The sequence below is a fragment of the Centruroides sculpturatus genome, unplaced genomic scaffold, assembly GCF_000671375.1.
Source record: "Centruroides sculpturatus isolate CEXI.00-Female unplaced genomic scaffold, Cexi_2.0 scaffold81, whole genome shotgun sequence".
Lineage (NCBI taxonomy): Eukaryota > Metazoa > Arthropoda > Arachnida > Scorpiones > Buthidae > Centruroides > Centruroides sculpturatus.
Genome location: NW_019384371.1, coordinates 214,494 through 226,761, shown reverse-complemented (window position 1 = coordinate 226,761; position 12,268 = coordinate 214,494). Strand labels below are relative to the sequence as shown.

Genomic DNA, 12,268 nt, shown 5'->3' with positions numbered 1-12,268 from the left:
GAAAGGTTTTCTTCCATAAAATTAATCAATTCTAGACTAATTCAACTCAACATTTCCAAAACACACAATTTTTTGGGAATAATCCGTATAAACTATGCTATAAACAAAAAATTGCAGGATTACTTACCAAGTGTGCATCATTCGACGACACCATTGCTTAAACTTGTTTTCATCGCGGAGCAGCGCACCAAATGGCGGGTGCATCTTCTGATAAGTTATTTTTCTGCAAAAAATTTAACTTTGAAGACATCATTAATAGAAATAATTTTTATGGCTGTTGAATAAGAAATGTTTTTTTCACAAGAAATGTATAAAACTACAGTACTGTATTAGACTTACAGTACCTAATTTATATACTATACAGACGATAGTAAACTCAACTTACCTGCCTAAACTCTCCATAGCGTGTAAGTAGTTCGGCTGCTCGTTCACTATTGGTCCAGATTCGACCAATCCTGTCACGACACGAGTCAGCGATGACATTTTACAGCATTTTGCAAGTCTTTTAGCATCTTTATACGAATATGGTTGCAATTTTTTCGCCACGATATACGAATCTGCATTATATGAATCCACGTTATAGGGGGGTCAACTGTACAGGGTGATTCAAAAGTCACACAAATTTTGAAAAATTAAGAACTCACAAAAGAAGTGGAATTTTTTTTAGGTGTAATAAAAATTTTAGTACCAAAATTGTTACATATCAAGCACCATCTATGGCAAGAAAAGATTACATAATTTGTGTAGTTGTTACTAGAGCTTATACTAAGAACATTTTACTTTTTTTATTCTTATTTTAACAAATTTACAAATGCTACAGTGCCATTTAAGGCAAGAAATGTAACTAATTTGATACTAAAATTTTTATTACACCTAAAAAAATTCCACTTCTTTCTAAGCATTTGTGAAAACTGCACCATCTTACTGTAAATAGTTTGAGTTATTAATTTCTTAAAATTTCTGACTTTTGAATCACCCTGTATTTAAGTACACACACTAATAAATATTGAGTAGCATAGGTCATCAGTAGATGGTTGGAAAATCAAGATGGTAAAAGTTCTGCCACTCTGATTTAAGGATAAAATTCCAGATATGTTTGCCCAATTTCTCGTCACTGGCTGAATCTGTGATGAGCAAGAAAAGAAGACTTAGTGCCCATAGAACAGAAAAATAATAAAAAACAAAACTTTCTATGAGAATTATTGATCAGATCTTGTTTCCAATTTTAGCATATTTAACATTAAACATTAATTTGAGAATGATCTTTTACTTATGATTTATAATCTATTTTGTGTGTATTTACTTGTGCAATTTCTAACCTGAATTAATTTTCTTAAAATAGACATGCATTTAAAATATGTAATAAATTGATATGTTATTTTTCACCAAAACAATCATTATTTATATTAAAATTATTCATAAATATTTTTGTATTTTTAAGACGTGAAGAAGTAATGGAAGTTTTAGAGCCAAATGAAAAGCTAATGTGCTTAACTAGTTTTCCAAGGTAAGCTAATTTGGTGTTTCATTTTATTTCAAACAAATGGAATACATCATATTTTTCTAAATACTTGTATAAGTTACAAAACATAAATATGAAATAATTATTTTTTCAAATGTAATTACTTAGTTTTTTACTATATTAAAATTTTTATATCACTAAAAAATTTTTAAATTTTTATTTGTTATAAATCAGCAAGAGTGAGTACACACATGACATTTTTATACTGAATGTTAGGTTTGGCTTTTTTTATTAGAGATTCTTCTTGTATGAACAGAATTAAAAATTAGAATTCTTAATTATATTTATTAAATTAAACAAAATATTTTAAAATCTGTCCAGTACAGTTAGTTTTATAGTTTCTTTGTGTCTTTGTCATATTATTTTGAAATGTTTATATATATAGGGGTAGGGGAGACCATATATATATTAGTTCACAATCATTTCTTGTAAACAGACTATAGAAAACAATTTAATATAAATTGCTACAGTTCTGTCCATTGCTTGACTTTTCAAGCTATAATTCTGTCAGGATTAAAAGTTGCTTTTCCAAAAATGGCAAATTGTCCAATTGTGGAACATGGTGATAAATGATTGGACAGTGATATTCTACTTTAAGATATGAAGATTTCAGGCCAAAGAAAATTAAAATATCATACACACTTTGTAAAAGATTTGAAACTATCTGTAAACATTTCTGTATGACTTGAGAACCAAGTGAATGGCACTTGTAGACAGCTTAGAAATTTTGAATACCTATCCATTTTTCACTTTAAGTTAGCATTTGTAGCTTATGCTTTTATGATAAAATGTTTTAATATTAGCTAACACTGGCATAACTATTGAGAGATGTTAAATAAAAAGGTTGCCAAGATTGCCATAGAGGATGAAGAAACTACATATATTGGTGATGGCAGCTAGGCAAATGTCATTTGTCATCTAAATATTTCTTGTGTGTTTATAAATACCTATGAATGATTTTCTTTATTATGTATATAACAAGTTAATCGTTAGATTCAAATTAATGCTGTGTTTCTACTCATGCAATACTTTGTTAATGGCATTTCAAAGATCACAACCACCTAGAAAATTTATTAATGATGTAAATATAGTGCTAAATCATTATTAAGTTTTAAGAGATTCAATGTTGATACAAACCTGTTGCAACATAAAGCCATTTCTCCAGTAGACTCATTTTCCTTAATGGACTGTCTGCTAGTGGAATCTCATGTATTGTCTGGTTATGGAAATGAAGTGCATTTTTAACTGAGTGATAGTGACAACTTGTGATTTGACAGCAATCTAACAGGGACCTGCATCCATTCTATGAAGTGTGTGCACTGCATGTATACACTTCATGGTTTAGTCTCAACCAGAATGTTGATAAATATGCTTAAGTGTTTAACAGAAACTTATACAAAATTCCCTAAAATTGGTTTATCACTTCCTATAGATACATCCACATGGTTGCACTCATCTTACTGAAGTTAATACTGCAGGTTTGGTACATAGATGTCATTTAGCAATAAACTCAAAGTACTGTATTTACTCATGTATAAGACAAGATTTTTATTTATTTTTCACTGTTTCAATAACCTAGGTCATCCTCTATGCATGAGCAAAGGATTTGTTGCATTTTTGCGATAATTTTTGTGAACCCTTGTATTTGCATTTTTTTAGTGGATGCTCACCCTCTGGTGTTTAAAATCAAAACTATTTTATCTGGGTCATTTGAATTGTTTTTGTGTGTTGTCAGGAGTAACGATGAATAACAATAGGAAAAGCAAAGCTTTTGAATTGAATTCCAAATTGAAATTCCAAAATCACATGGGAGCCTGATAAGTTTTAATCTATTCCCACATGAAAACAGATGATTCTTTGAATTCTGGTTTTCAAATAAACTCATGAGTAAAGAGTCAAATCTATTCCCTGTTGATAAGAATTGGCAAAAAAGGTTCCTGATTGTCCAGCTTTACATGAACAAATTATGTTGTCAATTTTANTTCTGATTTTATTGCCACTGCATAAATTTACCAATAGGATATAGAAACATTATTTTTATAAATATTTTAAATTACTCTTTGTTGCATTGTTTAATTGATAAGAGTTAAAAAAAAGTTGTGTAATTTGTGCTTCTAAACATGACAGGAAATAACATGTATTTTTAGTTTTAATTATGTTGAATGTTATCTTGATCTACAAAAACAACTTGATTTACTTCTTTTTTTAATCTGAAACTATAAATAAATTTTTTAAGTCACCAGTAAAAGTTATATATAGATACTCATACTATAAAATTACTATTCATGAATACTTAATTTATTGCATAATACTTAAACCTTTATGTTGAATGATTTTGAATAATTTAATTAATTGGAGTTCAATTGTTGTTTTCAATATTAAAATGTATAATTTTAAACTTCAAATTTAATCCTGGAACTGCTAAAACATGATACATCCATACACAAAATTGTCAGTGTTGGGGGCTACTGGCAGTAAGTAATTATACATAATTACTTTATGTAAATTAATGGTGATAATTAAAATTACTATTATAACTCTAATTATTATTATTTGTTGACTATGTTATCATCAGTTAATCATAATCATATATCTGGTAAAATTAACTTATTGTATCATCAGTTAAATTAATACAAACTAAAATGTTAATACATATTTTTTAAATTTTATATTTGAACATTAGAAAGATTTTTCAAATATTTTGAATTAAAAATTTAATCTTTTCATGAATATAAAATTATATATTATTTTTTATAGAATTATATATTTAATTAAACATTTTTATCTTACGAAAAAAAATTTAGTTTTTCCATATTACCTATTAAATTAGTTGGTTATTTAAAAGCTTTGCTTCTGGAAAATGTCAAACAACAAGTGCACCTGTTAGCATTAAAATTTGCTTCTTGTAATCACTTCAGGACTTTTGTGACTAACATTAACAATAAGACATCTTTCTAAAGAAGTTTTATGTTAAGAAGACTTCTTGATGTAGCATAAAGTAAAAATGATTTGAACTTTTTTGATATGGAAAATTTAACAGATTATACAATTGGATCCAATCTCTCATCCATACATACCATTTGAAATTGTGGTTTTGAAGATTCTAGGCAGGAAATCACAGTATTTGACTATTGTTTTTAACTGCTAATGTTTGATTCCAACAAATTACTGTATTGAGCAAATAACTAAAACATTCAACATCATCAATTTTATTTAGTACTTTAGATCTGTTGTTATCAACCACATGTTGAGGTTGACAGAGCAAAAATGCAGCTTAAAAAATTTATTTTTACCTAAAGATAACTATAACAAATAAAACTTTGCTTATTGGAATTTGAGTAACTATTTTTAAGTTAATAGAATTATTATTTTCCCAAAACATAACATGACTGATGACAATATCTGTGATTTTACAATGAGTGGAATATGCAGTATTTATTCAGCGGTGAAGAATAACGAAATAGCCAATAGTTTTTTTAAAGACCAATTTAATTCAATTGAAATGATTTAATTTTATTAGTAGATTTAGGTGATATATGTCAATTCATTTGTTAGTTTCTTAATGATTAAAATCAGAATAGATTATATTTTTATAACATTTCAAAATCATTAAACAGATTCTGTAGTACACATTGTTTAATTATTTTTCTGATCTTAGCATAATTTGCTTATTTCATAAACAACTAATGAGCAATAATTGAATGTTTTGAAACTAATTTAGCAGTGAAGAGTGGAAATGATGCTTAGTAAAAACTAATGAATATTTTGATTTGATTACAAAATAAACATTAGCTAGTTGAATTTTTACAGAAATGACCTGAACATGCAAAATTTTCAATGAAATACAGTCGATCCCCCCCCCCCATAATGCGGTAGATACATTCCACTTTATAAGAATTTTACGTTGTATGAATCCTTAAATACATGAGCCAATCACAGCCCGGCACGTGTGCAGTTTACGGACTACAGCTGTTTGAAAGGTTTTCTTCCATAAAATTAATCAATTCTAGACTAATTCGACTCAACATTTCCAAAACACACAATTTTTTGGGAATAATCCGTATAAACTATGCTATAAACAAAAAATTGCAGGATTACTTACCAAGTGTGCATCATTCGACGACACCATTGCTTAAACTTGTTTTCGTCGCGGAGCAGTGCACCAAATGGCGGGTGCATCTTCTGATAAGTTATTTTTCTGCAAAAAATTTAACTTTGAAGACATCATTAATAGAAATAATTTTTATGGCTGTTGAATAAGAAATGTTTTTTTCACAAGAAATGTATAAAACTACAGTACTGTATTAGACTTACAGTACCTAATTTATATACTATACAGACGATAGTAAACTCAACTTACCTGCCTAAACTCTCCATAGCGTGTAAGTAGTTCGGCTGCTCGTTCACTATTGGTCCAGATTCGACCAATCCTGTCACGACACGAGTCAGCGATGACATTTTACAGCATTTTGCAAGTCTTTTAGCATCTTTATACGAATATGGTTGCAATTTTTTCGCCACGATATACGAATCTGCATTATATGAATCCACGTTATAGGGGGGTCAACTGTACAGGGTGATTCAAAAGTCACAGAAATTTTGAAAAATTAAGAACTCACAAAAGAAGTGGAATTTTTTTTAGGTGTAATAAAAATTTTAGTACCAAAATTGTTACCTATCAAGCACCATCTATGGCAAGAAAAGATTACATAATTTGTGTAGTTGTTACTAGAGCTTATACTAAGAACATTTTACTTTTTTTNATTTGAATATATTATCATAAAAATAAGCGAAAATATTTTATAAAAAAAATAAAAATAAAAATAAAAAAAAAATCAAAGGAAAGAATTCCTCGCATCATTTTCATCCTTTGATGTTTCTGATCTTTAACAGCAATAAGCTCCAGGCAAAAACATGTACAAGCTTTCATAAGAAAATAGCTCAGGATATCTTAAAAACAAGATACTTAATTGGTTATATAACATTTATTGGAATTTAAACATGGCGAAGGGGTGATTCAGTAATTAAAAAACCATTATCGCACTTTTAACTATCATCCCTTTACAACAGTTAAAGGGGGTTTTTAAAAAAAAAAATGGTAAAAAAAATCAAGAAAATATTCGCTAAATTCCCTCAAAAATTATTATCATCATCATCATCGTCAAATTAATCAAAAATTTGATATTAAATTTAGATAATCTTCATCGTAACTTATAACGCCTGAGGGTGTGGAGTTTATTGAACTGTTCTCTGCGTATCCCTAGATTTATTAAGTTAATGGGATGTTTAACAAGTCTTTAGAAAAATCTAATTTTTTTTTATTTTTTTGTTATAAAAAAAATTAATTATCTGCCCCAATTCGGGCCTCCGATTATGCCAGATATTGTAGATAACAATCTGATGTAGGGTAGTAATTCGGTTCTTGAATTCTAGTTCAAGAATCGTGTAAGGAAAAGTCTCTCTCCCCTCGTCCGAAATCTGGGTGAGATTTTATAGATTATTTAAGCTTTTATACTGTTATATTTGGTAAATTAATGGGTGCTGTAAAAATGGATTTCCTTTTTTTCTTTTGTAGAAATTTAATGCGTGTAGAATGAACTGCTATGGGGGATAAATACTGCTATAGGAATATAAGGCTGCAGAATGCATTGCTATAGGAATATAAGGCTACAGAATGCATTGCTATAGGAATATAAGGCTACAGAATGTATTGATACAGGAATATAAGGCTACAGAATGCACTTATATAGGAATAAATGCTACCGAATAGCTATAGGAATAATGCCAAAGGATACACTGCTATAAAAATAAGCTATAGTAGGAACCAACTTCTATAGGAATAAGTTGTTGTAGGAATTAACTGCTAAAAGAATAAACGGTTACAGAAATGAATTTTGTCGTTATGAGAAATTAACAATTGAATTTTTCTTTTTTTTTTTTGGCACTTACTCAACATTTTTCGCAATGTTTTTAAAACGACTTCTACGTCATTTCGTTGTTCTCCCCCCTCTCGCACGTTTAATTTCTATTGTTTATTACGACATTGTAGTTACAATGTCGCAGTATGGATCATGTCAACTCGTGCATACACAAGAAAGTTTGTGCAAGATGTCAACATTCAGGCGTTATTTTCCTATTAATTCGGGCTTCGAGACACGTTAGAACATCTTAAAATTGTTGGCCTACGACACTACTTTTGCCGAATTTGCGAAGGGTTTGGCCTTGTTTTTTTAATTTAAGGCTCATACCGTATAAATCTAAACTTTCTGAGTAAAATATTTAGAGGTTCGAGCTGGATACAAGACGATGTGTCAGGTGTTAAAACAGTCCTTTTTACTGCAAAGTAGGAAAGTGGAAGCTTAATTACCGTGTGTAATGTCGGAATTTAAAGGTTTTTAAGTTATAGAAATCACAGAAAACGTATAAACGAGGGATGCATATGATAAAATTCTCATCTTTCAATAACGTTTAACGAGCGTATAGTACGTGACACGCGCTCTAAACTCTCACCCTCTCAATGCAGGAATTAAGTATACGACTTAGAATTAAGAACAGGAGAAATTCTATTCTAAATATTCGACTTTAAAGTGGTTTTTTTTAAATTTTATTTTCTATTTATTTTTTTTTATGGGAGAGTTCGACGAACCCTTAATGATCTCGATGAGTTTTTAACCAATGAGTGACTCTTCTCATATAAATTCCGTGTGTTGTAGTTACGTGCACTTAACTTCATTGAATTCTGGTGTGTAGAAGGGCGTTAAAATAAATATATTTTGATGTTATTTACTGTAATGTTTCTGCTGCTCGTTGGTCAATTCGTTGTTGATGTTGGAGTTTGTAGCTCGGGGGTAAGATACACGCAAAGTGAATAGTGTGTGTGTGCATCGTTTCGAGTGGTCTGCGGTTACCATACCTTCGGGATATTCGGCAAAGAGAAAGCAAAGGCTATTTAATATTTGATACTTTACAGTTTGCCATATGGGAATTTAATTAAAAATTTTTCGATCTGTCCAACGAATTTACTCCTACACGTCTCCATTGATCTGGCCATTTTTACGGTGTTTTCTTGTACGTTTAAGGTGTTAATTTGTAAAATATAGTGTAAAATCTGTAATGGTTAAGAGTAGAATTCTTTAAACGAGCTTCGACCTGTAACTTAGGCTCGTATGCTAGCCTAGTATAGTGGAACCTCAAGTAACAACCCCTATTCTGCGTCCAGTTTTTATAGCCTACCTTTGAATAACGAACACCGGCAGGAGACGTGTCCGTTGTTCAAAGGTGTACGGTCCAACCTGTCAACAGCTCACAGTTTTGACTGTACTCGGGATGCTGGTAATGTGAAGAACTTCAACACGAAACCATAAAAAGCACCCTGTACTCATCCCCTAAAATAAGGAATATTAAATCCTATGCCTTCCTAGTAAGGAAAATGCTACTTTACATCGAATCCTTAATGGAATGTCTCTAAATTACAGCAAAATCTACGAGATGCCAGATGATTCCAGCACAATCTACCATCTTGTTATCACTCGCAGGCCCGACAGAACGTTTATTTACCAAGATCTAGGCTACGTAATTAACATGTAATTACTTTATTAACCAGTAAATACTATTAAATTAACAATTTTACTGGTTAAAACGGTAAAAAACTCATATTCGAGGGAATAGTAAACGTTCATTAAACTTTTCTTCTCCATCAAACACGCTAATTCTGTCTACATTTGTAGTGTTCTAGTGTTTAATATAATACAAACGACGACGGGCCTTGTTATAAAAATAAGAATTTTCGACTCGTCCTGCTTAATTTTCTCAATTTGTCGTCAATGGCCGCGATTCGGGACTTAATAGAACGTATTAAATAATTTACGTGGCGATTCTCTTGTTAGGAACGTGTTTTCCGCATCACTCATCCGCAGCATCCTCCTCATCGACACGTAAAAATCTTTTAAAAAAAATGAAAAAAAATCATTTAAAAATTATTTTTTTATTAATTTAAATATTCGGTAGAGGAATTTGAATATATTATCATAAAAATAAGCGAAAATATTTTATAAAAAAAATAAAAATAAAAATAAAAAAAAAATCAAAGGAAAGAATTCCTCGCATCATTTTCATCCTTTGATGTTTCTGATCTTTAACAGCAATAAGCTCCAGGCAAAAACATGTACAAGCTTTCATAAGAAAATAGCTCAGGATATCTTAAAAACAAGATACTTAATTGGTTATATAACATTTATTGGAATTTAAACATGGCGAAGGGGTGATTCAGTAATTAAAAAACCATTATCGCACTTTTAACTATCATCCCTTTACAACAGTTAAAGGGGGTTTTTAAAAAAAAAAATGGTAAAAAAAATCAAGAAAATATTCGCTAAATTCCCTCAAAAATTATTATCATCATCATCATCGTCAAATTAATCAAAAATTTGATATTAAATTTAGATAATCTTCATCGTAACTTATAACGCCTGAGGGTGTGGAGTTTATTGAACTGTTCTCTGCGTATCCCTAGATTTATTAAGTTAATGGGATGTTTAACAAGTCTTTAGAAAAATCTAATTTTTTTTTATTTTTTTGTTTAAAGTTGCACCTCATCCTATATAAGAGATTGTCTTACATGCGAGTAAATGCAGTATTTTGACAGTGTGTTGCAAAATTTAAATTATCAGTTGAAGTGATCTCTTGTATATAATTAATATTTCAAACCTTTAAACTCTAAACAATGTAACAAACATTTAAATAAGTTATATAGCATTTAAATTGGTTCCTGAATGTAAAATAAATTCATTTCTAAACTATTTGAATAAAAACTCAAATTTTTCTTCCTACATTTTATTAATTTGAAATTCTTTGACTATCAGTTTGTGATTTTAAATTAAACCTGTTTCTCTAAATAAGGAATACTTATTATTTAAGAATTGCAAAGATTTTTATTTTGATATACAGTAAAATCTTTTTAAGTCAGTTTAGGTCTTGATCTTCAGTTAGACTTTCTCAAGTTTTTTTGTGGTTGTAAACTTCATTTATCAAGCTGTTTATTAAAAATCTGCTTATGGAATTGTTAAAAAATTTGTATACAGTTTCATGGTGCTTTTGAGATAATTTTCAGGGCATGTTTCCCAATCAGAATGCTGGTAACATACTGGATAAGATCTGAAAAATGGCTTTTTAACCAAGTTGTCACCTTTCTATGTATTTCTTATTTTGTACAATAAACTTTGATAATGAAACTTTTAATAATATTAAATAATGTTTTATTTTTCACAAATTGTCATTTAGAAATGGCGATAATAATTATCAGCATTATTGAGTTTAAGTAAATTTTAAAAATATTTAGTTGGAAATTTGGAAAGAAAACTAAAAGTTTGTTTTGCTTGATATTTTTTATCCTTACTTTCAGCTTTAGTGTATATAGTCGGATGATAATAGAGAATAATTTAGATGATGATGATTGTCCAAAATTATAAAATTAAATAGATTAGTTTTTTGGTAATTTATAAAGTGTATAAAGTGACAAATATTTTAAAATTTGATTAAAGAAAACAAAGCTCATAACACTTGCAACAAAAAATTTTTGTAACTTGTGAAACTTCTTCCATAATATGCTATTTTTATTTGTAAAATATATATACTATATATATAATCTTAACTTTATAATTGAAAGATTGATAATGTGATTATTATGAAGACTAGGCTGCAAAGATTTTTCCAATCCTCCTCTAACGCCAAATCCAAAAGAAGGCTATCTCCGCAGCCTATTTTTTCCAGATGATGCAGTTTTTAGTGGTCATCCAAGATTCAAGTGAGTTTTATTATCATCTAAATAACTTTAATTCCTTTTGCTAACTATTGTTAAACACTTTATAACAATTGCTATATTGCTGTGAGAGAATTTTTTCTTTATATTACAGAACTTTACAGATTACATAAGTTTCTGTTTTTAATGAAAAAGTAATGATTATTTCTAGAACTTTGGCTCTTAATATCAGAAGAAGAAGAGGCAAGAAAGTAGTTATAAACATTCCAGGTTAGTATGAACAACTTCTATAGAAAAACAATTCAGTTTGCTACTGGTTTAATTAATCAACAAGAATGTAATATTCTAGTATTTAAAGATGTTAACACACAATCGCCATTTGTGGAAGATTTTTCGAGTCTTGGCGATGATGGGGAAGCAGCTAATGCAGCTCTTCCCGATCACGTATATATGGATGCCATGGGATTCGGAATGGGTTGTTGTTGTCTACAAGTTACATTCCAAGCATGTAATATCACAGAAGCTAGACTTCTATATGATCAGTTAGCACCTCTTTGTCCAATTGTGGTAAGTATCTGAATAACTGTTACCTTTTTAAACAATGATTGCATAACTTATTTTTTTCATTTTATGCGAGTTACTTTAATATTTTTAATATAACTTTCTTGATTTGTCATTTTTCATATGAAGTAGATTTATGATTTTATTCAATGTGTTTTAATATAATGTCCAAATGGAGTAAACTGTTAGCTGCAGTGCAGATGATTTTGAACCTAGTTCATGCCCTTGTAGTTCATCAATGGTAACTGTAGTATGATTTTTAGGGGCATTATTTCCTATCCCTGATTTTTTTTTATTTCAGTAAATCTAATTATTAGTCAGGCCTGTCATTAATCTGTATAATTGAGAATCCAGAGTCTGTACAGGTGTCACATTAAATATTCAGTCATTAATAGAGAGTACTTTTAGTAATTAAAACAGAAATGAAA

At 29.4% G+C, this 12,268-nt stretch overlaps 1 protein-coding gene across 1 annotated transcript in view; it reads left to right on the top strand.

Moving 5' to 3' along the window:
• The window catches only part of LOC111614806 (glutamate--cysteine ligase catalytic subunit-like), a 43,423-nt gene that overhangs the window by 19,193 nt on the left and 11,962 nt on the right, over window positions 1–12,268 (top strand). Inside the window, exons 4-7 of the mRNA XM_023356175.1 lie at window positions 1,442–1,507; window positions 11,211–11,324; window positions 11,491–11,549; window positions 11,629–11,846. Of these exons, the coding sequence (XP_023211943.1) occupies window positions 1,442–1,507; window positions 11,211–11,324; window positions 11,491–11,549; window positions 11,629–11,846 (457 nt within the window). The remainder of the gene's footprint in view (window positions 1–1,441; window positions 1,508–11,210; window positions 11,325–11,490; window positions 11,550–11,628; window positions 11,847–12,268) is intronic.